We start from the raw sequence: 22435 nt of genomic DNA, 5'->3' as shown, positions 1-22435 counted from the left end.
AAACAAACGAAGCCTAAAATAAGTTCAAGAAATAGACATTGAAAAAGTTAGCCACGATAATTAGTGAAACCTAAAGTATTAAGAGTAATGCTAGACATATTAAGATCAGTATCTTGAATTAACTTATTGAAAATGGCGTAGCAGACTTTAATCAAGCTTTCAAACAACTAAACTGTTGAGACCTTGAAAAAATTTCTCCAACTTTTCCATTTGGCTTCAGAAATTTCGAAGGAAATTTGCTGGACGCGTAAGACTCGACTTTCCTGAAGACGACTTGTCAACATTACCACCATCAAATTTGCTGGACTTTGTGGTAATATGCAGCTGCCAATGAAATTAGAGGGATTGGCACACGTATTCATCTTGGGTCAAAATTTAAGAATCACTTGTGTTATTATCGGATTCGGAATTTAAATGCCAATTGCTTCGAGGGCTCCATTTAGAATTCCCAAGAAGTACCGTGTCCTAATTTTCGATTGTTGAATTGAAATGTAACGGACTTGAGTCAGTCAACAGAAAAGTCCATGAGCCGCGATGCCTTCTGGATACCATAGAGTCGCCCATTCACACACTGACGGTTGGAAACACGACTCTGACCGTACCTCTATTTGCCGACAAGCTGAGACCTTGCAGATATTTGTCAACTCTTTCCCATTTGGCTTCGGATATTTCGGAGTACCCGCTGGAGACGTAACATTTCTTTTAGAAAACGATTATCTTGACCATTATCAAGAACACTTGCTGGAGATCTTAGGCTCCAAACTTTGTGGAACTATGAAGCTGACAATGGCGTCGGTGAAAATGGTGAGTATGTTCATTTTGCCGGCGATGTTACACGCCTTCAGTTCCTTTGGTTGGTCGATGGCTCAAAACAGTCATCATCGTCCTCATCATATCCATGTTGGAGTGATTCTTGATATGGACTCACCAGTTGGGGAGATGGCCCAACAATGCATGACCATGGCCATCTCTGACTTGAACGCCTCGCCGTCGCACATTAACCATCCCCTGAAGTTGATTCTGCATCCTAGGAATTCCATGGGGCAGCCTCTGAAAGCTCTATCTTCAGGTGAGTTCTCGTTGATTCTCCAGTGCTGTCATTCATTGCACACGCCCTCAAGCCACACGATGCGGGGAAGTACACTCACTCTGCCACTACATAAAACCATTCACGGTGCTGACAAATATGATGAGGTTCACAATCACATATTAGTATGTAAAAAGGCAACAAACGGTTCGTATGAGCTAGCGATATTTTTAATTTTGTGACTTGGGGCTCAGCTAAAGAAGAGAAGACTTGCCATATAGTACTTGTGATTAGAATTGATCTATTTATTGTCATTTGGAGCAGCTGTGGAGCTCTTGGAGAATGAACAAGTCGAGGCACTGATAGGCCCACAAACATCTGAAGAAGCCGAGCTTCTGGGAGAACTGGGAGATAGAGTGCCTATCATCTCCTTTTCTGCTAGTAGCCCTCTCTTGTCCAGAGAGAAAAATCCAAACTTTATCCGAATGACAACTAATGATAATTCCCAGGTTGGAGCAATTGCTGCTCTAGTTCAAAAATTCGGGTGGAGAGAATTGGTTATAATACATGAGGACAGTTCCTATGGAAACGGAATCATACCTGATCTTCTTCTCGCGTTGCATGAAGGCAATGCTCGCGTGGCGCATCGGACCGTCCTTCCACCACAAGCCAGGGACATATATGTCGAAGCCCAACTCTATAAACTGATGGCTCTGTCTGCCAATATATTTATTGTCCATATGTCTGCTTCCCTCGCATCTCGGTTTTTTATTAAGGTTAATGAGTTGGGAATGATGAGTACAGGCTATGGTTGGATTGTGACTGATGGGATAGTAAACGAGCTGCCTGTGATGGATCGGTCGGTTTTAGACTCGATGCAAGGAGTCATAGGAATTAGACCTTCTATTCCACCCTCAGAGCGGCTTCACAACTTCTCAATGAAGTGGAGGAACAACTTCTTCACAAACCAGCATCATCAAATTCCTGAAGTAAATGTGTATTGCTTATGGGCTTATGATTCTGTCTGGGCTTTGGCCAAAGCAGCATATCATTTAGGTCCAACAACTTCTATGCAGAAGAATGATTCTGCAAATGAGCTTGCTCATCTTGCTGCCATTCACTCAAGACGAACAGGGTCCGATCTAGTCCACACAATTCTACGTGGCAAGTTCACGGGTTTAAGTGGGGAAATTCAACTTAAGAATGGACAGCTGCAACAACCGCTAGCATTTGAAATAGTTAATGTTATTGGAAGAGTCAAGAGAATCGGATTTTGGACCCAATGGAATGGGATGACGCAAGGGCTAAATAGGTCTAACGTTGCAACTCAATCACCCTCTCTAAGAAAAATGGGCTCTATTGGATGGCCTGGATCATCCTCGGCTGTACCAAAAGGTCAAAGGGTTATGCCAAAGACTGGGAAGAGAATGAGAATCGGAGTTCCATTTAAAAAAGGTTTTAAAGAACTGGTGGGAGTGGAACTCGATCCCGAGAAAAATGCGACAATTGTAACGGGCTTCTGCATAGATGTTTTCAAGGCTGCAATTGATTTGTTGCCTTATGAAGTAAAATTTGACTTCATTCCCTTCCCAGATTCAACGACTGGAAGCTATTATGAGGATCTGATCTACCATGTATACCTTCAGGTGATCTTGAATGAACCCAGTACACCTTGAGGAAGAAATAACACCAGATAATATGTTCTGCTTCCATGCAAGAAATAACACCAGATAAATAGCACATCCAAGTACATAAACATGACATTTTGTTCATTAAACATAAGAATTTAAAATTATTTGATAAAACTTGTAGTAAAACATTTTAATTAGGGAATTAATAGTCAGTCAAGATGCAGCAGTGAGATTAGACCACGCAAGATGAATTTCCTTTTACATAATTGTGCATGCAAAAACTACTATTCTTGGAGCCAAATATCTTTCACATGATAAGTCTAGGACAGTAATTGTTTAATATGTTCCACATGATAGTAAGCATAGTCAGGATAAGGGTTATCAAGGTGCCAATCCCTGAGACAACTCGATTACTCTATATAAATCAGGGAAAAGAATGTTAGCAAAAGAAATTGAGTGATGCAGGTTGAAGTGCCCGAGCGTATTTGCAACTGTATGTGCTGGTATGCTCATATACATTGTTTATGAAATGTACTGACCATTTCTTTTGGGTCCTTGGCAATATGATGTAGCAATATGATGCAGCGGTGGGTGATATAACCATCACAGGAAATAGATCGTCGTATGTGGACTTCACAATGCCTTTCACAGAAACTGGAGTAGCGATGATCGTGCCTATCGAGACATCACGAAGCACAAACATGTGGATATTTCTACAGCCTCTCACGGTGGATCTGTGGTTAGTCATAGGTGCTTTCTTTGTCTTCACGGGATGCGTAGTGTGGACAATTGAGCACGGTGACAACAATGAGTTCAAGGGACCATTAGCTCAACAAATTGGGATGGTGATGTGGTATTCGTTTTCGACGCTATATTTTGAGCAAAGTACTGACTCTTTCTATATGTTTTTGATGTTCATGTCCTGCTTTAACATTTCTTATGATGAGTGGATTAACTGGGTACGAGATCAAGGTTTCCCCAGCAATATACGGTTCTTAGAATTAAACCCAGATTTCAGGGCAAAAGAAGTAAAAGATAGTGCATATTGAGAAGGCAGAAAGAATATGCTCAGTTCTTTCTCTGGATATTTATACCCTGCTGTACAATAATGGTGTGAGTTGATATAGTACGAACTAAATTGTCATCTCGTGGTTTGCAGGGGAAAAATTAATCAGCAACTTGTCCAAAGTTGTGGTGATCGTATGGCTGTTTGTAGTTCTAATACTAACTTCCAGTTACACTGCAAACCTGAGCTCAATGCTAACAGTTCATCAGCTTCAGTCCTTGCCAAAGGGTGAATCTATCGGTTCCAATGTCGACAGTAAACTTATTAAGACAGATCTGATCAATCTACCATTCAAAAACCCCTCTTTTGCCCCTTTGGATACCGTTGAAGATAGTGTGAATGCTCTGAGAGATGGAAGCCGGAATGGTGGTGTCTCAGCAATTATTGATGAAATTCCTTATGTAAAGGTCTTCCTTTCCAAGTACTCTGCTCAATACACCATGGTTGAGCCCTCATACAAAAGCACCAATGGATTTGGCTTTGTAAGTCTCTTTTTCTATATACAGTTGAGTCAATATATTGGGATCGATCCAATCAATGATTCTCAGTCCCTTTCTATGCAGGTTTTTCCTAAGGGGTCGCCTTTAGTCCCTGACATTTCTGCATCGATTGCAAAATTGAGAGAAGATGGAAAACTTCACTTGATAAGCCAAAATTGGTTTCAAAATCGTTCCTTATTCACAAACCAAGATTCTGCAACAAAAGTTGCTAGACTTGACTCATACAGCTTCCGTGGTCTCTTTCTTATCACGGGCATCACTTCAACTGTAGCTGTGATAGCATCCTATAAATTTAGGAAGAAACAATCAACAACTGCACAACATGAGGTTGCCGATCAACCTGTTGAAGAGACGTTCCCACCGGTTGGTGATATCCCATCAAGAAGAACCACTTTCAAACACATCAGAAGGTATTCCTATTGAATCAGAATAAAGTGTGAGGTCCTAAGATGATGTAGATACCGACCAAGATCATGGCACTTATGTGTGGCAACATACCAGGAACTTTGATGCTTCTTAGGAGTTTCTATCTGTAGGGATGAAGAGTAAACCTCTTGTTAGAATTTTGAAGATGTTTAAAATAAGAATATGTTACTCTTGTACCTTCTGCTCTATTTGTAACTTGTTAGGTTTCATAAATCATGTATAAGAAAAATTAACGAAATAAACGCAGCGGAAACAAAGATATATTTTACACATGATTCTCCTAAGGCGTTGTTCGTGCGTTTCAATCAAATATCTAAACATGAAAGGAAGTTAAACGAATTACCTCTCGAAGCGCGCTTTGAAAACGAGTCGGTTCGGATGTTCTACAACCCGAGTCCCACAAGCGTCGGACCTCTAGTTCAGACACACCAACAACGAACGTCGAACGGAAGAGAGAACCTTCGGATATTCTCCACTTTGATCGTGCTAGCAATCACGTGGAAATGATCCAACGTATCCTCAATGTATTATAGTCACGGCCCGAATGAGAAAACACTATACTTTCTCCTCTCTTGAAGAATACAAGAACACACACGTTTCTCTTGATTTTTAGCAACCCATTTTCTCTAAAAAACCAAAACAGCACACACCCACAGAAGATCTCTCTATGTTGCAACCTTTTGCAGCTTTTTTTTTTTTTTTAATATTTATACACGAATCAGCAACGGTTGCCGATCGTGGGATCATCAACCGTTGCTGATCCTCATTCTCATGCACGAGCACGATCGTGCATGAATGGAACGGTCAGCAACTGCTGACCGTTTATGCACGAATTCGTGCGTGCATATGCGCGTATTTGTGTGCCACTTTAATTAATCAATTAATTAATTTAGGGCATATATCTAACAATCTCCCACTTGTACTAAAGCCAACTTGTTTGGTACCTCAAACCCATTTAGTCAATTCATTGCCATTAATTAAATAATAATAATGAAAGTACACAATTGGGGTATGTTAACATATATCCACTTTGGGCATGTGTGTGCGTCATATGCAACATATGCAAGTAGGCTCGTGACTATAATACAAATTAAATAAAATCTCATTTAATTTAATTTCAAATCGACTCAATTCGATTGCAGTAATTGCAAACACATTTGCAATAATATTTCTCTCTTGTTCCATGTCATCCTAATTGTTTATGGTGTGTGACATCCCTAGGTTCATCACTAAGCTGGTAGTAAGACTTGTACTAACACATTAGTACTTCCAAAAGAATTAATTGTCCCGATTAATCTTTTAGGTCCTACAAGCCACGATTGACATCTAGCAATATGTCATGGCTACCCAGATAGTGTGAATATTTTAAGAACATAATAAACCTATCAGCTTTGGCTACAGTGTAATTCAATCCCTCTGTCTTACTATGTCCCGATCGAATAAAGACCATGGAATATTTGTCAAGTCATTAATTCGATCATATGCACAAATCTAATTGACATGCATTTTATTCGAGACATAAACAATTTATTCTCGGTTATAACCTCGGCCGAGGATTTTAATGCAGTGTCACAATTAGATCGCATAGGACATCATTATCATACCTTGCATATAACAAGGAGACAGATTCCATATTGCGCACACGTGTAACTTCGTATATGAACAAACTATGACCATCAAGTATAAAGATGGATCGACGACCCGGCATTATGTGCACCCGTGAACCATAGTTGTTCGATACACAAGTTAACACTGTGCCTCAGGTCTAAGGATTATTTACACAAGACCAAAGCATGAACAATTAGACATTGACCACGCTAAAAGCTTCCATGTCGCTAATCGTTCCATATGCGTCACGTTCAGTGAATTTGTCTAATACAAACACCCGTGTTCTAACTCAGGCATCATAATACCCAATGACATGTGACTCATCATTCCCTTAAGTATCCAATACTTAATGGCGAAGTTAAGAACACACCGGTCTCAACAGGATTATTAATATCCACTTAATAATCCATCGACCGGGAACGATTTAAAGATTTAGTCTAACTATGAACCCGTCACATATATTCTTGACGTCTCAAGAATAGGTCTAGTTGCAACTGATCTTATGGAATCATTCATCAATATAAAATAATTGGACAAATGAATGAATATGTCATTGCCATTAATTAATTAAATAATAATAATGAAAGTACAACTGAAATCCCTAATATGTAGCCATTACATAGTAGCTTTAGGGCATACATCCAACAATTTCTCACTTGCACTAAAGCCAAGTTGTCTGGTACCTCAAACCCATTTTGTCAATATGTCTTTCAAAAGAAGACTGAGGTAAGGCCTTAGTTAAGGGATCTGCCACGTTTTCTGCTGAGGCAATTTTCTGCAAGGCAATATCACCTCTCCCAACAATTTCTCGATGAGATGGAAGCGTCTCTCAATATGCTTGGACTTTGGTGAGACCTTGGTTCCTTAGCTTGAGCTATCGCCCCATTGTTGTCACAAAACAATGTGATCGGTTGCTCAATTGAAGGAACGACTCCAAGTTCAGAAATAAACTTCTTCATCCAAGCGGCTTCCTTTGCTGCTTCAGAAGCAGCTACATACTTTGCCTCAGTAGTGGAATCAGCAGTTATACTTTGTTTGGAACTTTTCCAACTAACTGCACCACCATTGAATGTAAAGACAAACCCATATGTAGACTTATAATCATTAGGATCCGATTGAAAATCGGAATCAGTATAAGCTACAACTTTAAATTCTCCTTCTCCATATATCAAGAATAAATCTTTAGTCCTTCGCAAGTACTTAAGAATATTCTTGATTGCTATCCAGTGCTCTTCTCCGGATCGACGATATCCGCTGGTAATACTTACAGCATGCGCAATATCAGGTCTAGTACATAGCATAGCATACATTATGCTTCCAATAGCGGATGCATATGGTATCTTTGCCATCCGCTCTCTTTCTTCAGGAGTGTTGGGACACATCTCCTTAGAAAGACGGATCCCTTGCCTAAAAGGCAATAATCCTCTCTTGGAACATTGCATGTTAAACCATGTTAACACTTTGTCTATGTACGTAGATTGTGAGAGGCCAATCAATCGTCTTGATCTATCTCTATAGATCTTGATACCTAAAATGTAGGTTGCCTCTCCTAAATCTTTCATGGAGAATTTCTGTGACAAGAATAGTTTTATCGATGATATCATTGGTACATCATTTCCAATCAAAAGTATATCATCGACATACAAAACCAGAAATGCAATTGCACTCCCACTGATCTTCTTATATACACAAGGTTCATCCGGATTTTTGATGAAGCCAAACGATTTGACTACCTTATCAAAATGGATGTTCCAACTTCTGGAGGCTTGTTTGAGTCCATAAATGGATCTCTTAAGCTTACACACCTTCTGTTTTTCACTATTGGATTCAAAACCTGTGGCTGTTCCATATAGATGTCCTCATCGAGAAAACCATTTAGAAAAGCCGTTTTGACATCCATCTGGAATATCTCATAATCAAGGTGTGCAGCTATAGCCAACATAATCCGAATGGATTTTAGCATGGCCACTGGTGAGAAAGTTTCGTCATAATCAATTCCTTCTTTTGACGATATCCTTTCGCCACCAGCCGTGCTTTGTAAATTCCAATTTGACCTTCAACATTTATCTTCCTCTTGAATATCCATTTACAGCCAATTGGTACAATACCATCAGGTAGGTCAGTCAAGGTCCAAACCTCATTGGAATACATTGAATCCATTTCAGATTTCATGGCCTCTAGCCATTTACCAGAATCGATGTCCAACATCGCCTCCTCATAGGTTTTAGGATCACCGAGTTGATCACTATCATTCACAATGAATAATGGTTCGATATGATCAACCGAGTGTCTATAACGAGCAGGTGGGCGAGACGTTCTCGCACTTCTCCTTAGAGGTTGTGTATCAGAAGCTCCCACTGAATCAGAGATTGGTATCTGAACTCGGTTGTTTGATACTTCATTATTTTCTTCTTGTAAGACTATTTTCAAAGCACCACTTTCTTGGACGAACCGATTCTCCAAAAAAGAAGCGTGCTTGCATACCAAAATTCTTTGGTTTGAATGAAAATAGAAATAATATCCAAGAGTTTCCTTTGGATATCCAATGAAGCGACCTTGTTCAGATCTTGCCTCCAATTTTTCCATTTTTAGCTTTTTCACGAAAGCTGGACAACCCCAAATCTTAATATGATTAAGACTAGGTTTCCTACTATGCCATATCTCATAGAGTGTAATTGGAACAGATTTGGACGGCACTCTATTCAGTATATATACAGCAGTCTCAAGGGCATATCCCCAAAGGGATATTGGCAAATCGGTGTAACTCATCATAGACCGTACCATATCTAATAAAGTACGATTTCTTCGTTCAGATACACCATTATGTTCTGGAGTTCCAGGAGGTGTCCATTGTGATAAAATGCTATTCTCTTTAAGAAATTCCAGGAATTCAGTACTAAGGTATTCACCTCCTCGATCTGATCGAAGAGCCTTAATACATTTTCCTGTTTGTTTCTCAACTTCAGCCTTGAATTCCTTGAACTTTTCAAAGGATTCAGATTTATACTTCATGAGGTATAAATAACCATACCGTGACTGATCATCGGTGAAGGTAATGAAGTAATTATAACCACCTCTAGCAGTTTCATTAATTGGTCCACATACATCTGTATGTATTAATTCTAATATGTCGGCAGCTCGCGCACTTTGTCCCACAAAAGGCGCTTTGGTCATTTTTCCTAGAAGACATGCCTCACAAGTCGAGTATGACTCAAAATTTAAAGGATCAATGTATCCATCATTACTCAACTTGTTAATTTTGTCTTCTCCAATATGACCTAATCGGAGATGCCAAACATACTTTTTATTTGGACCGTCTCTAGGGCGTTTATTAGTTATGGCATTTATATCAATTCTATTTTGCTTATTGGCATTGGTAATCGCATTACCGGACATTGTAATAGTATAAAGATTGTTGATTAATAAGCTAGAACCAACACATATTCTATTATGATAAATAGAACATACATCATCAGCAAAAGAAAATTCATAATTCTCTTTACCCAAACGAGGTACAGAGATGATGTTCCTAACAGCATTCTTATAATGCAAACAATTCTTTAAAACCAATACATGTCCAGAAGGCAAACATAAACGAAAAGTCCCTATAGCTAATGCAGCAACTCTTGCTCCATTGGCAAACGTCAGGACAATCTCATTTCGCCCTAGCATCTCGCTTATTTCCAGATTCTGCAAAGACATACAAATATGTGAAGTTGCAGCAGAATCTAGAACTCATGAGCTGGATTCAGCACTAACCATAAGATTGGTTTCAATAAGCATAGACACCATACCTTCATAAGGTCGGTTCTTGGGCTTGACCTTCAAGCTCGCGAGGTACCTCTTGCAGTTCCTCCTCCAGTGCCCTTTGACACCACAGTAATGACATTTCCCTTTATCAATCATGGGTTTTGGTTGCACAACAGGTTTGGCAGGCCTCTTCCATTTATTCTTCTTTAAAACGGTCTTACCCTTTGAAGAAGAAGCCTTAGCCATAGCCACTACATTTGGCCTCGTGTTATGCATTTCCTTCTCATAAACTACCAACATGCTATGTAACTCAGCAAGAGTTTTCTCCATCTTATGCATGTGGAAGTTTTGGACAAAACCAGAGAAGGAATCAGGTAAAGATTGGAGGATCAAATCCACAGCTAACTCATTGTCCATAACAAGATTCAACCTAGCCAATTCTTCAATGTGCCAGATCATTTTCAAAGCATGATCATTAACAGATGATCCTTCAGCCATCCTCATACGGTACAATGCCTTAGATATCTCATATCTAGAGGTTCGACCATTCTCATCAAAGTATTCCTTTAAGTGCAAAATGATTGACCCAGCATCTTCCATAGATTCATACTTCTTTTGTAATTCATTATTCATCGAAGCAAGCATATATGACCTAACTTTTAAGTCATCATCACGCCACTTATCATAAGTGACACACTCCTCTTGGGTCCCACCCTCAGGAAAGGAGGTTGGCATCTTTTCATCAAGCACATACCCAATTTTTTTCTGAATTGAGAACAATTCTCAAATTCCTCACCCAGTCAGTGAAATTTGGTCCAGTCAAACAATTCTTGTCAAGTATAGAAGCGAGTGGGTTTGTGGTCACCATTTTTCAGAGTAATAATATATCTGTTGCAGAAAATAAATTGTTAGCCATTGTATCTTTCAAAGTAGCTATTTCATTTTGGCCTTTAAATGAAATAGATCCTCCCACTAAATTTATATTCGAATCCCATACTCCTTAAGATGGGAAGCGGTAATCTTTGTTGGGTAAAGATTACTAGTGGGGATTGGAGTCCTACTAGCCCAAAGTCCACCTCACCTAACAGTTATTGGTGTCCTATGAACTTAGTAAGTGAACTGGCTTGTTCAACGCATCATATGCGAGTCCCAATCATAACTTCGGCCTCTAGACCATGAAAGCCTCACCTAACAGTTATTGGCATAATGATCATAGTTAAGTCTAGCCCATCGTCTCATGCAAGTATTGAAAACACAAATAATTCCCTCACCTAACAGTTATTGGAAATCATTTGGCTCCAACCCCACAGCATCATATGCATAATGGAGTGGTCCAATATTATAAATGGTAATTAACCCCTATGTATCCATAACCGGTTAATTAACCACTATAATATTGGATCAAACCACGACGATGGAAGGCCACGAGTCCGAAACCCGTTTCGACTTAATATTCTTTGTAAGGAGATTTAGGTCGTTATTAACGGTCTCACTTTGCACATTAACCGGTTTAACATGCACGATACCATAAACACAATAAATAAATAGATATCACATAATATCTATCCTATGTGGTGATCATGGAATTATGGTTCAATGGGTCTCGAGCCAAAGAGACCCATTTAGCCATTTTAATAATTTAATAATATGGACCTGCTCTTCACTTTTTCTTCAATCTTTGAACTCTTCAAAGACCGGGCCTAGAGAGCTCACCGGTTTAATGGCTCCTCCAATGGCTCCTCCTCTCTTGTAGTATTTACATCAATAATTGAAATACTACACTATACTTAAATTACATTTCATAAAAATAAATATAAAAAAGAAGGACGCAGCCTCCATTTAATAATTACATCCCCAAAAAGAATACCTGTAATCATCATACATTCATCCATACAACAATCACAATAATTAGGGATTTTTCCATGATCACCACCCTTCCTTACGAGCCATAAATTCAAAATTTAAAGCTCTGGAAGGCATGCATAAAATTCTGCATATCACTTGTAGAATATAAACACAAAGTATAACAAGTTATAGATTTTTGATTCAAAATTGATTTAGTTCTAATTTTTGCTTAGTTGATTAAATTTTTCACATAAATTAATCAACTTCTATAGGCCACATAAGAGTAAGAGAACCAATTCTCTTAACAAAATAAATTGGCCATTAGAACGCAAAAACATATTTGAACTATAAATCAATTAAACGCACGAAAACGCCTAAGGTTGGCTCTGATACCACTGTTAGGTTTCATGAATCATGTATAAGAAAAATTAACGAAATAAACGCAGCGGAAACAAAGATATATTTTACACATGATTCTCCTAAGGCGTTGTTCGTGCGTTTCAATCAAATATCTAAACATGAAAGGAAGTTAAACGAATTACCTCTCGAAGCGCGCTTTGAAAACGAGTCGGTTCGGATGTTCTACAATTCGAGTCCCACAAGCGTCGGACCTCTAGTTCAGACACACCAACAACGAACGTCGAACGGAAGAGAGAACCTTCAGATATTCTCCACTTTGATCGTGCTAGCAATCACGTGGAAATGATCCAATGTATCCTCAATGTATTATAGTCACGGCCCGAATGAGAAAACACTATACTTTCTCCTCTCTTGAAGAATACAAGAACACACACGTTTCTCTTGATTTTTAGCAACCCATTTTCTCTAAAAAACCAAAACAGCGCACACCCACAGAAGATCTCTCTATGTTGCAACCTTTTGCAGCTTTTTTTTTTTTTAATATTTATACACGAATCAGCAACGGTTGCCGATCGTGGGATCAGCAACCGTTGCTGATCCTCATTCTCATGCACGATCGAGCACGATCGTGCATGAATGGAACGGTCAGCAACCGCTGACCGTTTATGCACGATTTCGTGCACGATGGTCAGCGGTTGCTGACCATCATGCACGAATTCGTGCGTGCATGTGCACGTATTTGTGTGCCACTTTAATTAATCAATTAATTAATTTAGGGCATATATCTAACATAACTACTACTGCAAAATTAACCACAAGTGATGCCGATATTCTTAGAAATGTCTGCATTGATGAGAAAGAAGCAACTAAGGGCGACATGTTGTTACAGTTTTATCGTTTCAACAAAGGGTTGGTTCTTCTTAGTAAACATTGAAGAGACCAATTCAGTGGGTAAAGCCCTTAACAATGTCAGAACTGGCAAATCAGTTGGAACAGTGTCAAGTTACAGGCAATCTTAATTATACTGCAATTTATCACGTTTTGGTTACACATAAATTAGCCATAACAGTACAATCCACATTTGCTCGAACTAAGATAATAAGGATTAACAAAATGCTCAAACTTCTGCAGTCCCTGCACGGTCGTGCTTGAGTGTTGATGCATGGTCTATAGTGGGTCTCAAGTTTACCACATACAGGACACATTTGTACTATGTAGGCCCTCCGTCAACTCACGCCAAACTATCATTTCGTGTACAATTATTAGTTTGAATAAATAGTGATTTTGTGATATCTCAAAATTTGGCATCTATTTCAAAATATATAAAATAGTTATTTCATCTGTGTGCTTATGGTTATTTTACTCTGAATTAATGACTTACGAGTTAACTAATCTATTGAGTAATGCCGTTAAGGGTTAAAACGCGAAAGACTAGAGAATTCGAATTGAATGTTCGATCATAAGGAATGACAAGGGTCAATACTACATTGTTATAAGTCAATTAGTAAATTGATATAAATCGATTTGACGGAAGCACGTAGTCGATTCGCGGATGATTCCGCACGATTGTGATATTTACGTCAAACAACAATAAACCGATTTCTATTGATATTGTACACATGATATGTAATTGAACTCTCGCGAGATTACATGACTACCGATGGGTGTCCACAATTCGAAAAGGCACAAATATGGATCGAAAATTATTAACATGGGTCAACCGCGAGAGAACCCCTAAAAACCACACATTAGTTTAGATTATACTAAAGTTGCATTCAATAGTTTTGGTCGTACTAAAGTCACATTAAATCAATTTTAACCATGAAATTTAATTTGATTTTGGGTATCAAACTTTCAAGGGTCACAAGACTAATTTATTGGACGTCGCCTCATTGTCCATTGAATTATCGGTAAGTTCGAAATAAGTATGTTTTAGCCTTAATCATGTTTAAGGACAGTTTAGATTAATGTTAAGTACGATTAGTTTAAGTAATTACGATTAGTCTTAGTTTTTTTTGGTAAAGGTAAGATATATATTGACTTTTAACCAAGAAAGCTATACGGCAAAAGAGTCTCGGCACCAACAAAACTTGCACTCACGAAGACAAACAAGTCAAAACAAGTGGAAGGGTGCCGAGAAGAAAAGGAAAGGAGGGGGGAGCCAAACAACGGCAACCCTCAAAACGAAAACAAGAAAGACCTGACACCCAAAGGTTATACTTCCTCCACTAGCACAAAGATACAAACAAGGAAGCCCGCGACAGCAACCTCATACAAAAGAGAAGGAAAAAACAAGGGAGGCCTCAGTTCAAGAAAAGATAGATGGGCTAAGGCTCCAACTCTGTTGCATCCTCCTATTGGCTAAGGTATCCGGCACCTGATGGAATGTCAGTGCCTTATCTCTTACCATCTTGCCAAGGCGATTCTTCAGGAATTGAACGTTCGGCTATAAGGAATGACAAGGGTCAATACTACACTGTTATAAGTCAATTAGCAAATTAATATAAATTGATTCGACGGAAGCATGTAGTCGGTTCGTAGATGATTCCGCACGATTGTGTTATTTGCGTCAAACAACAATAAATCGATTTTCTATTGATATTGTACAAATAATATGTAATTGAACTCTCGAGATTACATGACAACTGAGGGGCATCCACAATTCGAAGAGGCACAAACGTGGATCGAAAATTATTAACACGGGTCAACCACGAGAGAACCCCTAAAAGCCACCAAATAGTTTAGGTTATACTAAAGTTGCATTCAATAGTTTTGATCATACTAAAGTCGCATTTAAACAATTTTAACCATGAAATTTAATTTGATTTTGGGTATCGAACTTTCAAGAGTCGCAAGACTAATTTATTGGACGTCGCCTCATTGTCCATTGAATTATCGCTAAGTTTGAAATAAGTATGTTTTAGCCTTAATCATGTTTAAGGACAGTTTAGATTAATTTTAAGTGTGATTAGTTTAAGTAATTACGATTAGTCTTAGTTAATCATGGTTAGATTAATTAGTCTTAGTTAATCATGGTTAGATTAATTAATCTAATTTATTTTAATTAATTGTAATTAGCTTAATTAATCGTAATTATTTTATTTAATTGTAATTATTTTAATTAACACTAATTAATTTTTAATTAATTATAGTTAGATTAATTAATCGAGTTTAGTTTAATTAATCGCGATCGTGTGGTTAATGACAGATTAGTCATTAAGTAGAATTTTATACTCGTTTTTTGGATGAGTTTATGCTTAATTCCTATTGTTTGTATTGGCCATGCCATAATATTAATTGTGCAATTATAGGCCTTAGTTAATATATTTTCAAAGAAGTTTTTATGGACAAGAAAATAGAGAATTGTGAGATGTCGGATTTGGACATCAGATTTTATGAATTAAATGGGGCAATTAGGTTTTAAAATAAAAGTGTGCAAAATTTGACAGGTTGTTTTTAAGTATGTGACCACGTGAGATTATTTTACAAGAATTTTAAAAGTAAAAATTTATGGGATTTGTTATTTGAGCATGAATCACGTCTGCATTGGCTAAGTCAGAAGATAAAAAAAATTGTTTGAGTGGTTAAGTGCTCATGTGGTCACAAAATGGCCCTGATGCATATGATTACACTAGGTAATGATTTCATCTTGATGCGTATGAATATGCGAAACGATGCTCGATTTTTATCGGATGTTCGACAGGAGTTCAGATGCCGAGTCGTAGATGAAGCCATACCAATGCTCTTAATGGAATGCCATCCTAATACATATGAGTACGCGAGACGATGTCGTACCCAATGGGGCAAGACGATACCCGATTATGCCAAAAGACACCAACTCTTATTGTCACGCCCCGAACCCCGAGCGCGTGCACATCCCACTACGGTCGATCAAAAATGTGACATCCCAGGAAATGTCGCCGACCCATTAATTTCTTTACGCATGCGGAAGCGAAACAAATCCCCTAACAACATTTAACTTGGGATAGAAAAGCAGGCAATCAATCGCAATACCAAACACCCATTTACAAACACAAAGGGTTTAAATACAACACTGGACTTTCTACAAAATAGACCAACTCGACGAAATGGGAACTATCCTACAACCAACTAGCAGGACACGCTCTCCAACCCTTATGACTTCACATCCGCAACTCCTCAAGGCCAACCAAAGCTATCTGGCCACTCCATCCACCGGGGACCTGAAATTTTAATCCCACAACCGGGATGAGACGATGTCTCAGCAAGTTCAACCCCCTAAACCCCTATTAGAAGGAAAATACGCCCCGGGTGGCATAGCCACATCACACAGAAGACTTACCTCGCCTCAGCCTTTATCTGCAGGTTAGCACAATTTATATAAACCAACCACGTGCAATTATGATAACCAAACAACCATGGCACAATCACATTATCAAACCGTTCAACCACTTGGATCGTCTCGCCGATCAATCGACTCGGCCGATTACATGTCATTCTAGCAAATCAATCATTGCTCTCAACTACGGCCCTACTCGGCAAATTTAAATCAGTGGCATCACGGCCCCACTCGGCACGACCTGTAATCAAGTGGTAATTCACGGCCTCATCGGGCACGACCTCTTGTAGGTGGTTTTTCACGGCCTCATCGGGCATGACCTTTCCAAGGTGGTTTATCACGGCCTCTCTGGGCACGACCTCTCATAGGTGGTTTATCACGACCTCTCTGGGCACGACCTTTCATAGGTGGTTTATCACGGCCTCTCTGGGCACGACCTCTCATAGGTGGTTTATCACGGCCTCTCTAGGCACGACCTCTAATAGGTGGTATTTCACGGCCTCATCGGGCACGACCTTTCCAAGGTGGTATTTCACGGCCTCACTGGGCACGACCTCTAATAGGTGGTCAATCACGCCCAATCTCCCATCAATTTCTACACTTAGGATTTCATAAAGAATCCCTATAAATCACAATCACACTCAATTCATCACAACCAATCATCAATTTCAAATTCTAAATGCACAGAATGATCGGCACGAAATTCGAGCAAATAAGGTCCCAATGAAGATTTTCGGAATTTAATAAATAATTAAATTTATTCCGAAAATAATTAAATAATAATATCCACAGTTTTCGAAATCCACACTCAACTTATACTATCCAATCATCAATTTCAAAATCCGAATGTACCGTAGCGGCCCGGCACGAAATTTCGAAAGAATCGAGGTCAAAAATAATTTTTCTGATTTTTTTTTTTAAATAATAATATTTTAATAATTTCGGATTATAATATAATATAATATTTTCCAGAATTTCGAAGCACTTAAATAATTCAAAACTAAAATCATTTTGTGTCACATCAAGGCTTAACTTTAAATAAACTCTCTTAGCATTTAATTAAACATACTTTAGATTAAACAAACATCTTAATCTAAATCATAATTAAATCAACTAAATTAACCACCTAAGCTTAATCAACTTAAGCTAAGCACACATAAAGCATAATTAACCCTCTAAGCGAGGTTTAGTGAGCTACACTCACCGGATTAGCGAGCCGAGCGAACCAAAACGACGAGAACGACGCGAGGATCGACTTTCCTCAAAGCGGGCCGAGCATCCGGGCTCGAGAAGGCGGCCAAAACGGGCCAAGAAGGGGCTGCCATACCCATTTTCTGCAGCTGCTGTCCATGGCGGTTTGAGGCCAAGGAAGGGTAGATCCGGAGCTTGGATGAGATGGAGAAGGACCGGGGAAGGTTGAGGGGTTGAACCGGACCAAGGCAGGACCCGAACGGTGGCCGGAGGTGGCCGAACGGCTCCGGCACGGGTTGATGCAGCAGCTGCGACGCGAGCTGAGGCGAAGTGGAGACGGTGCGACGACAGGCCGGCGAGCGCGCGCGGGCGGTGCGGGACGGACGCACGGCGGCGGTGGCGACGGCGTGCGAGCAGGAGCGGATGGCCATGGCTGCGGCTTCTTCTTCTCTGCATTTTTCTGGTCTTCGCACCATGGAAATGGAGAAGAGAGGCAACGGGAGAGAGGAGGACAGAGGCGTGTGGACGAACGACCACCGCGACGGCTCCGGTGACGGCGACGAACTACGGACGACGAGCGGCGAAGGAGGCGGCGTTCGGGCGGTCGGCTTGGCTGGTCCGGTCGCACATCCTCCCCCCCTCCTTTCTCTCTCCTCTCAAGGTTCCAAGGAAGAAGATGATGTTGATAGGTGAGAGGGAAAACCCCACTTTATGAGGGCCAATGGGCTCTTGCCACTTGTCAACACCCCATTCGGCAGGCTTCAATCAGCATGACATCACCCGCATTATGTCATCTTCCACTATCTCCTCTCCCACAACATTATTCAATGGGTGCATTATCATTTCCGCCGGGTCCAAATCCTTGTACATTAATTTATTCAATTCCCATCAATTCTCTTCCATTAAGTCCAATTGAAATCCATAAAATTAATTCAATGTCACCACTCTTCAATTCACATCTTCACTTGTCCATAAAACCAACTTAAGTCCCAAAAGCGCGACTAAAGGCGGGCTTACTAATTTCTCGAGCCAAATTAGCCATTCTCTTATTAATTTTTGAAAAACTCGGCTTGCATGAAAAATCTTCCCAAAGATGATTCAATGATCTTGAAATGATTTGTGACACACCGGACTTCCATTTCGAATTCGATCTCAATTACACGGTTAATTTCACTTTGGCACGATACTAGCGCGGCCTAACCTACGGGTAGCCTTTAGAAATTTTCACGCATTTGACCTGTGGTCGATCATCTCAAGCCACAATGTGCATCTTTGAAACATTGGCGACTTTCGGTTGTCGGGGGTAATCTCAAGGTTTCAAATACGAACACAGGGTACCCAATCGATAGAAAAGTCGGTCCAAAGGTCGATCGACAAGAATTGTGCGATCCGGGTGGAATCACCCACACCGATCACATGCCTCTATCGAGTCAACCTATCTCCGATCTCTAATCGATTTTAATCGTGCCGTAATGACCCTTGCGGACTAGCTCGGCCGAAAAGTCAATTCCGGTCAAATTCTCGAGTCGATGCATTAGAAACTCTTAATGACTTCACCCGATAGACTAGTTTTCATATGAGTGGCCGACTCAAGGAAAAGAACTATATGCGTGCCAACGAAATGCCCGTCTCAATTTATTGCAAATAGAATTGGAAAATCGGGATGTCACACTTATGTTGGCCATGGCCCAAGGGGTTGTAATAATTGGAACACCTATGTTGGCAATGTGCATGAAATTTATCGAAATGTGTTCTGATTATTATTTATACTTGTTGCACTAATATTGCCATATGAGATGTACTAACGTGTAGGAGTGCGCTAAGGCGAGGTAAGTTTGTATATCGTGCGTGTTTAGGCTGTCTCCAAGACTAATTAACGTCCTAGTTGAGGCTTAGGTTGTTAAGGGGTTGTTTGGTAACGTGCCAAACAGTACCCAATTCTAATTTTTTATTCCCGGGAGTAGTTTTGAAACAAAATCTCATTTGGTAAAATTTTTGTTCGCGGGAACAAATTTGTTCTCGGGAATAGATTTGGAGTGGAATCAAGAATTAAAAAAAAAAAAAGTTAATTCTTGTTAGGGAACAAATTTGAGAATCAAAACCAATACTTCTTCTTCTTCCCTTCTGCCATCCCGCAACCGCCGTCCACTACCGCCCGCCGCCATCCGCCGTCGCCCATCGCCGCCGGTTGCCGTCCGCCGGTCCGGTGAGCTCGCCGGAGGCTCACCAGGCCAAGGTGAGGTCCAACGAGCATGCCGAAGGCAAGCCCAGCCATCGGCGAGGCCAAGCCTCGCCAGGGCTAGTCAAGCCTCGCCGGGGCTAGGCAGCCTCGCTCGCCCAGCCCCGCCGGTGGCCAAGCGAGCCTCACCCAGCCCCATCGAGGCTGGGCAAGCCTCGCCGAGGGCCGGCGACACTCCAGTGAGGTTGCCGACCCTCGTTTGGCGATGGGCCACCGGTCCAAGGACCGGCCACAAGAAGAAGAAGAAGAAGAAGAAGAATAGGAGAAAAAGGAAAAAATAAAAAGGAAAAAAAGTAAAAAGTAAAAAATTTATTTAAAAATTAAAAGAAATTGGTTTGGAACAAAATCAATGAGCACAAGACGAAATGCAATTCTATTCCAAAATTAGAAATTTTGAACAGTTACCAAACGGCTTAAAATGCTTAAAATCAGTTCTCGGGAATATAATAAAAAAGAATCATTTCTGATCAGAATCTACTCTCGGGAACAGAATCATTACCAAACGTGCCCTAAGTTGTTGAGATATCTCACCCTATTATTGTTAAATTATTTTCAAGCCCATAGCATGGAACGTCGTCACTTGCAGTTTGGGCCAAGACGCAGGCGTGCCTTGCATCGCTTTTGGTTGGCCTTGCGTTAGAGAAGTTAGGTTAACTTTAACCCCAATAGGTTTTTAAGTTGGTCGGTAGGAAGTCGCCCTTTGGAATGGGCTTGTAATTATTAAACTTCCTGGGGTTAATAAGTTAATATATAAAGGTTGTGCCTTTGGAAATGTTTGTGGTTTTTACTATTTCTTGTTATTTGTTGGTTAACTGAGTGTTTATATAAAATTGTTCCCGCATGCGTTTAATCGAAAGATAGAAAGAATAGGTCGGCGACGCATCCTAGGACATCGCAATTTAATCGACCATTGTGGGATGTTCGAGCACTTAAGGTATGGAGCATGACAAATTTCTTAGCAAGAGAGCACATCAAAAACGTCTTAAAAATAATGGAAAGTCAGCTCTATAGGTAGAATCTAAATTCAACGAAGCCTTTAGCTTGTTGATTTCTTAGCTACTCGATCGGTCGATTTGATCTCAAATGTTGTTCTACAATCCAGTCCAATGTTTAGACTTAACCGGTTGGTACGAGAGGAGAGAAGCATTTGTGATGATTTCTCGTTTTCTGTGATATTTCCAACCTCAAATTCTTATTATTAAGTTCTAATCAAGTATCTACATGCTTTAAAATTAATACTGACAGAACTCGACTAAATAGCCAACAAAATGTTAATTTAGATGAGCCGAAACAACTTTCAGTCCATAGGTCTCTTATATTTGTATGTTCCATATTTAGATTATAATTTTTTATCTTGTAACATTTTAAAGACATTCAAATTAAATTTCTAACGGTCTATGGAGACAGGTAAGTGCATTTGGAAGAATTATTTTTTAGTAGTTGATTTGTTTCCTCATTCAGAATCTGTTTAAAGAAGTTAAGAATTATTTTTGGGTTAGAGAGCATTGCGGATTTTGGCTAAGAAGATTTTGCATACTAAGTCCTTTGCAAGTGAATGTCTCAAGGAAAATTATCAAAAAAATCATAAACTTATTATATTTTCACCAACTTTGGACAAGGGCTCAAGAGCCCTCAATTTGGCCAGCAAGGGCATCGCAGCCCTTCGCCAAGTTTAGGTGAGGGCCACAAAACCTCGCCCAATGCTGGTAAGTGTTACTAGCCCTTAATCCAAAAGGGGAAAATACAAAAGGAAAGAAAAGAAAAATTAAAAAAATAAAATAAAATGTTTACGTTAGGTCATGCCACGTAGAATGTCTTATGTCTATGTCAGCAATTTTTGATAAAAATTGGTTGAATGAACTCAATTGGCAAAGCTTTAGAATTAATTGGCAAAATTAAAATTTTAAAACTAAATTAACAAAAGTATAATAAATTAAAAAAAAATGGACAATTTCCCGAACGTACACAAACCAAATTAAACATGATTCTTGACCTATTTCGCTAAAATGTTAAGCCTAAGTCAAGTGAGAGCTTTGTTGGGCCGTCAAAAAGCAATTGAGGGAGTAAGAAACTCTTGCGATTTCTTCTTTAATTCTTGGAGAACTTATTTGGGAGTAATTGGGGTCCGGAAACACATGAGTGAGTATGTGATTCCAGAAGATTATTAAAAGGGGGAAAGGGTTGTTGAGGACCTTAGCAGGAATGAGAAACTTCTATTCTCTCTATCTTTGAATTCTCAGATGAATTCTCATATGATCTCAATTTGAAATATGGCTTGAGCTGTCGATGTTGTGGTGTTTGGGGTGCTTGTGTATTGTATAATTATCTACAGTAGAAGCAGCACATTCTACTATCTGTGAACTCTTGACAATATTAGCGGGTTGCAACCTGTTTCACAGTCGTTGGTCTGTTGGAGTGGATGTAGATTAAAGAAAGTAACCAATCCATTGCTCGCATATCTTCCAACTCGTCAA

The 22435-nt window shown here is 39.7% G+C and overlaps 1 protein-coding gene across 1 annotated transcript; it reads left to right on the top strand.

The window, feature by feature from the left end:
* The first annotated feature begins 786 nt into the window (after positions 1-786).
* Positions 787-4760, top strand: LOC104430403 (glutamate receptor 2.7). Its single transcript, XM_039308517.1, has 6 exons — positions 787-1069; positions 1352-2673; positions 3231-3511; positions 3894-4206; positions 4288-4587; positions 4683-4760. The coding sequence occupies exons 1-6, from the start codon at positions 787-789 to the stop codon at positions 4758-4760; spliced, it is 2577 nt and encodes an 858-aa protein (XP_039164451.1).
* The last annotated feature ends 17675 nt before the right edge of the window (positions 4761-22435 follow it).

The sequence above is a fragment of the Eucalyptus grandis genome, chromosome 3 (assembly GCF_016545825.1).
Source record: "Eucalyptus grandis isolate ANBG69807.140 chromosome 3, ASM1654582v1, whole genome shotgun sequence".
Lineage (NCBI taxonomy): Eukaryota > Viridiplantae > Streptophyta > Magnoliopsida > Myrtales > Myrtaceae > Eucalyptus > Eucalyptus grandis.
This window is presented reverse-complemented; position numbering and strand designations above follow the sequence as displayed.